We start from the raw sequence: 12,292 nt of genomic DNA, 5'->3' as shown, positions 1-12,292 counted from the left end.
TCATACCTAGGGTAAGCCAGAAAGATAATAACAGCTTGGAACTGAGCTAGAGCAGCCATCATACATTAACAGCGCAAACAAAAGAGATGGAATGTGTTTGCCCACCGAATTACTTCACAATAGGTCCATTGTAGAAAGATCCAGATTTCCTAACGACAGCATATTTTCAGCCTGCCGCTCAACCACCTAGCGGCAACAACAATACCAGCCACTTCGAACAGTACAGGCTACTACGTACAATACATGATGCGAAACACCCACGTCCCAACCAGCGTTCCCTCAGCTCCGAACCACAGCTTCGTCAGCACTCGATACACCAATGTCAACGCCCCGCGCAGCCCGCCAGTCGTACACACCAGCAAGTCCAACGCGGCGTGGCTGACCTATCCAAATACGCCGGCACGCATCATCCCGCAGCAACACGCGACCGTACGCGACCACAGTACTGGGGTGAAACACACGAACCACATGCCCACATTCATGCAGTCTAGTAACGTCGCTCAGGCCTGCAGTGGCTTTTATCTAGGTCTTTCTGACAATGGTCGAGATCGCGTGGGTAGTGGTCTTGGACCTACTGGTGGCTGGTGCTTTGGTAAAGGTGTTCAAGGTCAGCTTGGTGGTATGAGTGCGGGAGTCAGGGCGGAAGAGTGGAAGAATGAGTTGTTCAACGAGGCACTATCTTCGGCTGGAAGTTTGGATGCGGAGAAGGCGGTGGAATTGAGGCAAAAATGGGAGAGAGAATCTGGGTCATTGGAGCAGGGCCATTGAGGGGCGAAGACAGCGGGTAAGGCATACATTCCGATTCATTGATCGCTACTCATGATTAAACGCCATTAGATGCACTATGTTACAAGATCATATCAAGTCATGACAACTCCATCTATTTCTTCGCATCGTTGTTAGCCTTCTTGGCCAGCTCAGCGGCCTCGTCACCCCTCTTCTTCAGAACCTCGGTGATCTCACTGATGGCGTTCTTCATAATGTTCTGTGCCTCGTCGCCATGCTTCGATGCAACGTCTTGCAGTTGGCTGAGCTTAGGCATGATCTGGTCGCCGCCGGGGATCTTGTTCAGGTACTGGTCGAGACCACCGAAGCCAGAGTCCTTAACCTTGTCTGTCGCGCTCTTGACGTAGCTCTCGAGATCACCGGTGTCGCCGTTCTCAACAGCTTTCTTGACGCGCTGGAAGAGCTGCTGGTGCAGGTCACCAACCGCTTGAGCGCATCAGCGTTCTGCTCAATAAGCTCCTTGCACCTTGGGGTTCTTGTCGAGGTAGGGCTTGGCCTGCTCCATGCCCTTGTCCCAAGCCTCGTCGCCGAGCTTCTTGAGCTTGTCGACCTTCTCCTGCACGATGCTCTTGATCTTCTCAATGTTCGCGGGGTTGACGCCAGTCTTGATGACGTCGCCGACCTGCTTCCATGTCCTATCGACCTCCTCCTTGGCCTTGGGGCCGTACTTGTCGCCATATTCCTTGAGCTTGTCCCAGTTGCCACCGACCTTCTCCTTCAGCTGTGGGTGGTTGTCCATGATCTGCTGTGCAGAGTCGCCAGCGAGGTCGGCGATGCGACTCATGTGCTTGGTGAGGACGTCCCAGGTCTTGTGTGCGGTAACCAGGCTGACGTCACCGTTACCGAGGACAGTGCGCATCTCGCCGTAGGCTTCGCGGATGATGCTATCGACTTCATCGCCGTGTTTCTCGCGGACGGCATCGAGGTCATTGAAGGCTGAGTCGACGTAGCCCTTCGCGCCAGGGATGAAAGCAGCGTAGCTCTGAGCGGCATTCCGTAGCCATTGGAGTGCCTCGTTAGGCTCGGGAGTAGTTTCCTTGATCTTCTGGGTGGCTGAGCTGACGTACGCCTTTGTGGTCTTTGAGGCCTGGACGATATCGCGGGCACCTGAAGTGCGGTAGAAGATGTAACCAACTGCGACGGCTGCTGCTGCGCCAGAGACGGCGCCAATGGCTGCATGAGAGCCAGCGCCAGAGTTGCCAGCGGTTGCACCAGATACTGTGGAGTCAAATCGAGCCTGTTGTGCGCGGAACTGAGGCTTCGCTGTCCTCATGGCTGGGCGGCCAGCGCTGCGAGCCGCAAAGCGGGCATTCTGAATTGCTTGTCTTGAAAGCATTGTGGTGATGTGTGGAAGATGTGTGGAGTTCCAATTAAGGCGGAACTGATGAAATTAAGCGAATTGGGTATCTCGCAAACTCTGATGTGTGATGAGGGAGGATCTGAGCTGAGAAATGTAGCTTTAAAGAAATGCCAGCTGCTGCAAGCAAATGATTTAGTATGACGTACGGATGATGATCGCCGCGCTAACGGCTGCAGGAACGGGTCACGGTCCTCCCCGCGTTCCGTCCCTATTTCGCTTTCATGTGACTTTGGAAGGGCCAGAACATCGTCAGCACACTACTCTACACGTGCTAGGTGGTAGAATTACCTGATTTACTACCGCCACAACAGGCCACCTATCCTTTTTCTATCTCGCGTCCAGCCACAGCGAAACCACCGAAGAGTTGGACATGCCCTCGAGAGCTCTATTTGCAATGACGTCATTTTGTCAAGGTCTTGAATAACTGTTGTGGGAACAATCCAACGAGATTGAAGCGTAAGCAATCGCGTGCATGCCACCAATGAACAGTGCTGCTGCTTGGCATCTTACATCATGTGCGCCACCTAGCCTTAGATGCGGCTGCTAAGTCATCGCATGAACTCTGGGGCAGTGCTGTGAGTGATCAGCGGCGTGACCGAGCTCGTTAACCACCCTAAAAATTACTGCTTTCGAAGTGTGTCTAGCTCAGAGACAGGTTACCTCTGCCTTGATTCATTTTCGAGAGCGCTCTACCTGCAGCCGAGCCTCGACAACGACGACATGAAGACGCAATGGAATACGAAGACGCTCAAATTGGCAAGGCTGATGGCGTCTAGGATACGTTATAGCGGCGCGAAACTCGATAGCAAGGAGGTGATCTCATTAGTCAAAGGGGGTGCAGACATCCACTTGATTGTATGCGCTTACTGGGCTGGTCATCAGCTCGTCCATCGAATACTTGGCTCGGAACCTGAAGATGACTTCGTGGAAGGCCCCTATCTGAATTACTTCCCAGCTACAGCTTTGACACCGGGGCACATCTCAAGTGTTTTCACTCCGTTGTTCGACGCAGCGCAGGCTCTGGATCAGCAAGCAATTTCTTCATATGCTAAACTCGGGGCGCACTTCTCCCAAATTATGAGGAAAATAGTGCGATACGGCCTTTCAGCACACAAGCTTCTGAACCCGTTCCTATATGCTTCTGAGTCGGGACGAGGCGATATAATTGAGCTATTGATGAGGCTCACTGTTCCTGGAGACGTTCTAGTACAAGGATGGTTAGCGCAGGCCCTTCGAAGTGCAACCTCGTCCGCCATGTACAAGTTATTATTAATGCATGGTGCAGACCTTGCAGATATTAAATTCCCCAAGTCAAGAGTTAATGAGGTCGTTAACCTACTAGCTTCCTTGTCGAATTCTCCCGTGGTACCTATCCGACACAAATCGGGCCAAGTTACCATAGTGTACCTTGACGCGACACACGAGCTTTGCAAAGACTGTTCTCAAGCGTTGATCACAGGGCGTTTCTCTGCAAAGTCTTCGAGATACTCATACAATGGCTCCTGTCGTCTCTGCCTATTACTAGACGATTGTGGGCAATCTATCATTTACGCCCCTGGCACGTCGACATACACCACTAATCCTTTGGACGGAGAGCTTGTGTTCGATTTCGGAGACCAAGAGATTCGGCAACCATTGCGATCGGTACCCAGTAAGTGTTTATCAGACTTTCACTCCAACCAGTTGGGCCCTATCTCTAACGTAGAATGTGGAGTGAGTCTACATGAGACATTGAAGAGAATCCGATTGCTGCCCGATATTGCCACGTCATCTCCAGCGGCCACTGAGTTGGCCACCTACTGGCTTGGAACATGTATGAGAGAGCATGCTCAATGCAGGCGTGGCCTAGTCCAAGCATATTTTCCAACAAGAATATTGGACATCAGCAGCATGGGAGTCGGTAACCATCCAAAATTGGTCCAGAATATCTCTGTCCTAGGAGCGTATGTTGCATTGAGTCACCGCTGGGGGTCAACTAGTCTTCCCATTACTACCCTTGCCAATCTTGAACAGCGGCAGAATGGGATTGACCCTAGCGAGCTATCGCAGGTCATGCTCGACGCAATTTCCATTACTCAAGCCCTAGGCTTCTGCTACATCTGGATCGATGTGCTGTGTATAATACAGGACAGTCCAAATGATTAGCTTGCCGAAGCTTCGAAGATGAGCAGCGTATTCAGTAACGCAGTAGTCACGATCGCCGCGGCTGACGCAGAGGACCATGCTCAAGGTATGTTTCGGGGGCGAACTGCGCGGTGTATCAGGCCATTCCAAGTGCCATTTTTCGAGCACCCATCGGTAAAAGCCGAGGACATTCAATATATATTCCCTCAAAATCGCCTTGTAGGCGGAAGATCTCGCACGAAGGGTACTTTGGACACTCGCGGATGGATCCTGCAAGAACAGCTTCTATCGAAGCGCATCATCTACTACGACAAGGGTGAGGTTTACTGGGACTGCATCACGTCCTCGGCCTGTGAATCCTCTCCTGTTTCGATTTCGCTTCTTGACGAGGCGAATCCGGAAGAAGCATGGGCTTTAAAGCTGCTTCGTAGAACGTTAGCTGGATCCTTGAGCAGCCATGAACTGCGCAAGAGAATCTGTGACACGTGGTTGGAGGTCATCAAGAACTACTCGGCTCGAGTACTCACGAAACCAGATGACAGACTGATAGCACTGGCAGGTATCATTGAACCACTCAAAGTTATCCTTAATGAAGAACCCATCGCTGGAATGTGGCACGACCAGCTGTGGCGGCAACTAATCTGGTGGCTCGGCCCAACGATTCCACGACTCCAGACTGACAACGGCTTCACTGCGCCATCGTGGTCGTGGTTAGGCGTCCAAGAGCGCGTGTACTACCACAACTCTCTACCGGGCGAACGGCCTCCACAAGACGCGCTACAGCACAAGTTCACCGACCTTGAGTCTTGCTATTTTAACCTCAACTCTGTCGAAGTTCAGCCACTACCAGACAAAGCAGGACTTAAGGGACGTCTAGTTGTCACAGCACAATTCTTCCCCTACCACCTTACCGCCCTGGATCTCAAAAGTTCCGTGCAGAAACGCTTGGACAAGGCGAAATTAAGACTCAACACTGGAAGATGGATGTTCGATAAAGTGGTAGAGTTGCCTTTGGATGTACATTGTTTGGTAGTTGCGGAGGATAATACTGCAAAGATGTTAGTGTGCCTGGTGATTGTGCCAGAAGGTGAGGGAGGAGATACGTGGAAGCGCGTAGGGTTGTGTCATTGGGATGGATTGGCGTGGCAGATACCTTCATTTATTGAGGCAACGCCAGAGACGAGGACGTTTGCGCTGGTGTGAGGCAGCGATAAGAGGTCTCACTTTCACAAGAGCAACAGGCTCACTTGCACAAACATGTTACAAATCGAGCAAAAATGTGCGGACATCGATCGTTCTATTTGTCGATATGTTATTAGTTTTTCAGGGTCGAATTTGATATTTGCCACCTGAGTTGTCCAGCCAGCGTTGGGGTAGATGCGCCATCATTCAAAGGCTCTCTCGGCCACACAATGTTTTACCTCACAAACCCTCGTCTTTGTAACAAAATTATAGGGTTCAATCTGAAACGACAAGTCAGCGGCGATGTCACAGGTAAGAGTAGTGTTCGCGATGTCACGTTTAAGAGAAACGTTCTCGGTACGCTTGCAATCTCCCATTCACAATATATGTCGTCACATCGAACTCACTGCGGCCCTCACATGTATAAATGCCCCGGATTACGTCCTCAATATCCTCTCATCGATCTTTCCCACTCATAGTGATCTTCGCAGCTTCTGTAATGCCCTCGATAATCGCCAGCAAGCCACAAGTCGCCTTCTCGAAGCGTCTTACAGATCCAAGCCTGTATCGCCTTACCATTGTCCAACTCCGCAGGAAAGCGCACGAACGACAGCTCGATGTCAGCCATTGGGCCCACAAGTGGAAATTCGTTCATGCCCTACTTGCTCTGGTACAACAGCATGCGGAGGACATCCCCAAAGTCGACAGAAGAACAATATTTGACGTGCCAGGCGAGATCAGGAACCAGATTTATGGTTACTTGCTTATAGGGGATGTTCCTGTCGTGGCCCAATATGGTAAACTTGCAATGTCTCATACCGACCAACTCCTACAGAGGGAATATCCGACAGACATGGACTTCTGGGCATCGGCCTACACAGACCTTCCATCTCTCTCCGCCCTCTACTCTCAGCCAGAAGCCGCCAGTGAACTCCTCGCCCTGTCCCGGACAAGCCGCGAGCTACGCAAAGAAGTCAGAGCCTTCTTTTTTGCTTTCAACCACTTCCGGGTCCTCAGCTCAAAAAGCACGGGCTACCAACAATTCTTTGAACATATTGGTGCAAATGGGCGTATGAACATTCAAAAGCTCACTTTGTCGGGCACTGAGTTCTTCCATCACAATGCAGCTTTCGAAACCCTTTTTGGCTCCTGTGTAAACCTGCGAGAGCTCGAGATTCGCCTGCACATCGGGAACATTGTCAATCGGGAGATGTATGAGGTACTCAGCGATTTCGATTTCCCAGATGACCAGGATTACTTCGAAATGGGTGACCCTGATTCTGTGTTCTCCCCACTACTGAGCATTTTCAATCTTTTACCAGCTTTACAGAAGCTTCTCGTCGTTATTGCTCTTCCCGACTGGAGTGCCCCATACCCATGGGGCTTACCGCGACGACTCGGCCTAGGAGTCGTAAGGGGACGGCGGGATGGCCTGTTGCGTGAAGACATTTTGTTTTCCATCATCAAGCAAGCGGTAGAGGAAAGGCTGGTACAAGTGTTGAAAGGAAAGAACGTTCAGGCGAACGTTGACGTGAAGATGGGAGCACCACCAGAGCTACCCTGGGATAAGGAAGGTGACGGAAAGCAAGGTATAGAACGTACGCACCTTGGCGGAAGAGTTTACCTCAAATGAGCACCGAGAGAATGCTCTCTGACTTTGAGAATATTTCAAGGATAGCAACAATAGGCTGACATAGCCAGTACAACTGTGCAAGCATCTTGATAGACTATTTGCTTGCCTTAACGAATATCAACATCCTCTACGAGTATGAAAACTATAAATTTCTCGACCCTTCTTAGACTCTATGTGCTCAACTCAATACTCCCAGCATCGCTTCACCCTTAAGTCCACTTCTGCCGTTTTCGTCCTCTTCTGTGCTCCCGTTCTTTGCAGGCATCACCGCACGCTCTACCTACTTCGATCAACCATACATCAGCACATCATCTCGTTTTCCTCGCTTCAACACAGTGACCGATCCTGCAAACCTTCTACTACCTTCTGAAATTTACATAGCGACACGAATAACTAGTCGCGGCGAACTACAAACGAGAAGCGCTTGCCATTGTCCTGGCAAAACAGCTGCTGGCGGTCAGGAACGAATACATACTTTGCCTTTACGGTAATTCTGATGCCGAGTTCATCACCTATATCTCTCCACATCTTCTCAAAGCTTTCTACGTTATGCCGAAACATCATGCCAACGCCAACGGGTCCTTGCTTCTCTTCCGGATCCGCGGCGCCGAACTGACGACCCAAGATCATCGATCCAGACTGAGGACGCAGCAAGGCGAATACAATTTTGCAGACCTCGACCTGTTTCTCGTAACCCCACAGATGGAAGAAGTCACCGGCAAATATCATGTCCATTTGGCCTCTTATCTCCGTCAAAGCCGAGCTTGGATCAAAGACATCTGCAGTGAGGAACTGAGTCTTGAGTGTACGGTGGTCTCGAAAAAGTTCATATCCAAGCTCGATAAATTCCGGGTAGAGATCGCAGCCGAATGTGTTCTCGGACGGTGCTCCGCCATGCACCAGGGTACGAATAGTCTGACCAACACAACAGGCCATATCCAGTAGCTTTTGGCCTTTACCAAGTCGTTGTATAACTTCCTTATATTCTTCATCGTTCTCCCCGAAATTGTTCTCCAGGAAGAGGAATTGCCCAATGCATGGATACGGGTGTATCTTCCAAGCCTCCTCGCGTATTTTGACAACGTGATCGAGAAGTTCATCCTGTTTGATTCCGCTGTACGACTTAAGAAGCTGTTGAAGTTCACGAGACATGACGTCCAGGGTGGGGTTTTTGTCGAACCAGGCGAGAGGTCCGCCTTTGGCATTGATGGCAGCCATATCATCACCAACATGCTCCATGACGGTCCGAATTTGGTTTAGTCGTATACAACCGGGGCGTTAAGTGTGATCCAGAACTCCAAGTGGCAGCGGGTGAATGTGGTGATGTCCGTACGCAGCTGCAGTGGAGAAAATCGGAACCTGCAGCTCTGAACTTCGTTGAATATAGATAGAAGGACAGCATAAAGTTTATAGTATACATACTACAGACGTCATCCGAGCGGAGAAGTCCTGGATCCGAGCCTGACGGCGGTTACCCCGTTTAAAGGACCGACCCTTCTCCCCGAGCCTGAGCGGCATTAAACTCCTCAAATGCACAAAGTCTTCTGCGGGAGCGTCACCTGCAGCTGTCTTCTCAAACGGACCGATTCATATTCCCGAGCTCAAGGACAGCACCATACAACAAAAGGTTAGCGTCCAGTTTTTGAACCAATAGTGAAATCCGGAACCTCACCGACCGTTGCTGTGGGTAGCTTCAAGGTCTCATAGGCTGTTCAGGTTAGGTCACTTATGGTAGCGTCTCGGTATTGTACGTCAGTCTATGGCAGTGTTCTCAGGAGGGCCGGGTATTCTAACCCGGTCTTCGAGTCTTGAACGCACGAAGCTTCACCCGCTCCACCGAGCTGACCTACAGCGGGTGCTAAACACTATATTTGCATCCTCGTATATTTGTAATTCTCTCAGATATGCTTTGGACCATAGCGCTTAGATAATACGGAGGCGGTTGATAAAATTGGTTAAAAGTATCGGTGTGTATCTTCCGAGTTCTATCTTTCAGGGCGTCTTGATCAGATATGAGACGGTATGACAGCAACTTGCGTTATGATATAACAGGATCTGTATGAGATTACTTTCTAGTCGACTTTTACTCGAGTGACAAATCTACAATATCAACGGCCACTTTGGCTAAAGCCCCATCCCTTAAAGCACGATACACTATACCCGTGTAAGATCCTACAGTCGGAGCCTGTTCTCCATAAAATCCAGAACCACTGACGAGCTCTTCTGAACTAGGTGTCTTGAGCTGTTTCGTAGCTAGCAGAGGAATCTTCAATGTCTGTCGCACGAAACGGTACATGGCCTTAGAAGCTTGACCAAGGACCGGAGAAGCGTCGCCATGCACCAGGTAGGCGTCCCTATGACTACACCAGGCAGTCCGGAGCGAGGCTGCAAGCTCTTTGGTGAAGTCGACCGTCTTTTCAACCACATTGGAGGTCGACGAGAAGCCGGTATCGTCAATGAGGATCAAGCGCAGCGACTTAGCTATGACTTGGAAACGCTCGTCGGCGTCCAGGCTGGTGGTTGTATCGAAAGCTTTCAAGAGTTGGGACCAGAGTACATTCGAAAGACTGTCGATGGCAATGGACTCTGATTGCTTTGCCCGAGCTTCCGGCTGGCCATTTGATACGTTCGGGACAGGGCTCGAATGAACTGGTTCCTTGTTGTTCAAAGGGCCGTCAAAGTTTTGTAGCGATCCGCCCAACTCGTAGTGCTTTTCTACTAGCTGGAAAAACTCGGCTCTGTAGTTTTCTACGAACTGCATGTGCATAGCTCGAAGATCCAGCGCCTGACAGAGAGCAATGATGTGTGCGGCCATGAGTTGCGACAAGACCTCGTTCGCCGTGTGCGTGTAACGGGCTGAAATCAGAGCCAGCGAGTTGAGTGATTGGTTACCCATCTCGGCGGTTTGAACGTGATTCACAGGGTTTGCGAGGAAGCCTAGCTCAGCAGTCAATGCTGCGACATTGAGATCTGTGCCTTTAAAGATCATGGAGGTGCTTGGATCTTCAGCTACAAGATTCGGTGGTAGACCTCTGTTTGTTGCAGGATTGATGATTTCAGTGCACTGTGAGAACAACATGCGACCAATGCCCTGTATGCCCTGTCTCGATTTCTCCATGGCTGAGGTGACGGCCTTCGCTTGAAATTGCCACCGTGCAGAAATTCTCCTTGCGCAGTCACTAAAGGGTTGTCGGTTACGGAGTTGCACTCGATCAACAATTGCTGATGTGATAGAACAAGATCTTCGAGGATGGGACCAATCCACTGTGGTACAGTACGAATGGAATACCTGTCTTGACGCAATGCGGTTTTGGCGCCATTGTTGACCTGGGTCAACTTGGATCCTGATAAAAAGGCCAGAATGTTACGAGCTGATTCGATCTTGAGCCATCGTTAGCATCTTTTCAGGGGTTAAACCAAAGCATTGAATATTGTATGAAACTCACTTGTCCAGGGTGAGGCCGAACCTCGGCAAAAAAAGGAGAAAAGCTCTCTGTAGTTCCAAGCAACGCTTCAACACTCATAGCGGTCAATATCTGAGCCAAAAGAGCCAATCCATGGGTGTCATGGAGAGCAAGTACAGCAGCTGCTGCTGCTATCGTCGTACCATTTGTGATAGCCAAGCCTTCTTTCGCCTGCAGTGTGACCGGTGCCAGTCCTCTACTTGCCAAAGCCGTATCCGCGTAAAGATCTAGACTTTCCTTGCTCAGGATCCTGATGGTTGACTTCCCCTGGATAGCACCGCAAATGTAGGACAACGGACTCAGATCACCTGAGGCAGAGATACTGCCACGGAGGGGAATCATCGGGATGATGTCATGATTCAACAAGTCTTGCATTCTCTCCGTGATGACAGGTCGAATGGCTGAGCAACCGGCAACTAGAGAATTGATTCGAATGAGTATCGCTGCGCGTGTCCAAGACCACGGTAAGTACAGCTGAGTATTGTTGGCTTCAAGAAACAAATCATGGCGATGTCGACCTTCAGTATACTCTACTGTGGCGGGTACATAGTCTCTGGTTCCTGGAGGCAGAATTCCGTAGTGAAGCTCCCTCACCAATGCACGCTGTAGCTCAATGACCTTCTTGGTCCGAAGATCCGCAGTACCTCCAAAGCCGGTGTTCACACCTTCACAAATTAGTCGACGATTTGCATTGGACTCCGGCAGTTGCTACCGTAGATAACCTCCCCATTAGCAAGTTTGTGCCCGAGCATTCGCATGCTGCGTTCCATGGACTCCACCACATCCGGGCTTGTATATGTTGGTGCATAGTGCCTACGGTTCCAAAGTCAGGTTGAGCTTTGTGAGATCTCGTGACAAACATACCGCGCGACAGCAATCACCTGTGAAAATGTCAGGCCCTTTCCCGTAAGCGATATGGGATTCGTCTTTCTGCTGTTCAGCAACGTTGTCAATTGATGCCACTCATCCAGCACGATCTGCGTGTGATTCATGTTGAACGTAATGACTGGCGTGCAACAGATTTTGAACAAAGTGGTAAATACTACGATGTTAGTTGAGATTTGTTATTCTTTTGCATGACTGAGGACGAAGGAGGGAACAGGCTTGCTGCCTGTCGGAGGAGGAAGCAGGCTTGCTGGATGTATCGCTCCGAATGGGTCCGATCGGCTCTGACAGAACGTCCGTTGAGTCGACGCCTCAGTCATCTTGGACGTCGGACTGCAGGGGTCCTTCGCAACATTGAGTCCGGGCTGCGGAAAATAAGTGCGATAACGTGGCAGTTACCGCGCTGTTTACAGTAAGACGGACTGGACAAAACCCTTAGCATTAACGGTATTAGCTCTCACACGCCAAGTACCCCAATAGCCCGTACATGGAAGAAGTGGAGTACTCGGAACTAGGTATAGCTTTCCCCGGGGAAAAGATGCGCTAACTTAGTAGCCTACAGCAACAACTAAGAGAGTTCGGCAACATGCAGGAAGGCCGATGCAGCCACCAAACTCATCCTGTGCACCGAGTTCTGGGCAGATTTTCCATGCGCATCTGCAATGTTAGCTTCCAAAGTAGTGCCCCAGCAGCAACGACGCCTGCGCCGAATCACCACTGCACCCGCCGCAAGCTAGGACCACAATCCTCAGGTATCGGACATCACATTCTAAAAGCTGCGCGGGGATGTAGCGGCTGTTCGATGCGGAAGAATCACGACTACCTGCTTAGTGTGTCACTTGGTGTGAGGCGTCCGTG

The 12,292-nt window shown here is 50.5% G+C and overlaps 5 protein-coding genes across 5 annotated transcripts; 2 read left to right on the top strand and 3 right to left on the bottom strand.

Moving 5' to 3' along the window:
• Positions 1–246: 246 nt before the first annotated feature.
• On the top strand, positions 247–768 carry SNOG_08533 (hypothetical protein; the record flags this gene model as incomplete). Its single annotated transcript, XM_001798791.1, has 2 exons — positions 247–429; positions 505–768. 2 exons carry the CDS (start codon positions 247–249, stop codon positions 766–768), a joined length of 447 nt encoding a protein of 148 aa, XP_001798843.1.
• A 112-nt stretch (positions 769–880) lies between these two features.
• On the bottom strand, positions 881–2,122 carry SNOG_08532 (hypothetical protein; the record flags this gene model as incomplete). The annotated part of the gene is made up of 2 exons (XM_001798790.1): positions 881–1,180; positions 1,253–2,122. 2 exons carry the CDS (start codon positions 2,120–2,122, stop codon positions 881–883), a joined length of 1,170 nt encoding a protein of 389 aa, XP_001798842.1.
• Positions 2,123–4,309: 2,187 nt separating this feature from the next.
• Positions 4,310–7,085, top strand: SNOG_08531 (hypothetical protein; the record flags this gene model as incomplete). Its single annotated transcript, XM_001798789.1, has 4 exons — positions 4,310–4,376; positions 4,494–5,357; positions 5,726–5,764; positions 5,944–7,085. The coding sequence occupies 4 exons, from the start codon at positions 4,310–4,312 to the stop codon at positions 7,083–7,085; spliced, it is 2,112 nt and encodes a 703-aa protein (XP_001798841.1).
• Positions 7,086–7,478: 393 nt separating this feature from the next.
• Positions 7,479–8,324, bottom strand: SNOG_08529 (hypothetical protein; the record flags this gene model as incomplete). The annotated part of the gene is made up of 1 exon (XM_001798788.1): positions 7,479–8,324. One exon carries the CDS (start codon positions 8,322–8,324, stop codon positions 7,479–7,481), a length of 846 nt encoding a protein of 281 aa, XP_001798840.1.
• An 844-nt stretch (positions 8,325–9,168) lies between these two features.
• On the bottom strand, positions 9,169–10,203 carry SNOG_08528 (hypothetical protein; the record flags this gene model as incomplete). The annotated part of the gene is made up of 1 exon (XM_001798787.1): positions 9,169–10,203. The coding sequence occupies one exon, from the start codon at positions 10,201–10,203 to the stop codon at positions 9,169–9,171; it is 1,035 nt and encodes a 344-aa protein (XP_001798839.1).
• Between the last annotated feature and the right edge of the window lie 2,089 nt (positions 10,204–12,292).

The sequence above is a fragment of the Parastagonospora nodorum genome (genome assembly GCF_000146915.1).
Source record: "Parastagonospora nodorum SN15 chromosome Unknown scaffold_13, whole genome shotgun sequence".
Taxonomy (NCBI): Eukaryota; Fungi; Ascomycota; class Dothideomycetes; order Pleosporales; family Phaeosphaeriaceae; genus Parastagonospora; species Parastagonospora nodorum.
Note: the sequence above shows the minus strand (reverse complement) of the source record. Positions and strands in the feature narration are given on the sequence as shown.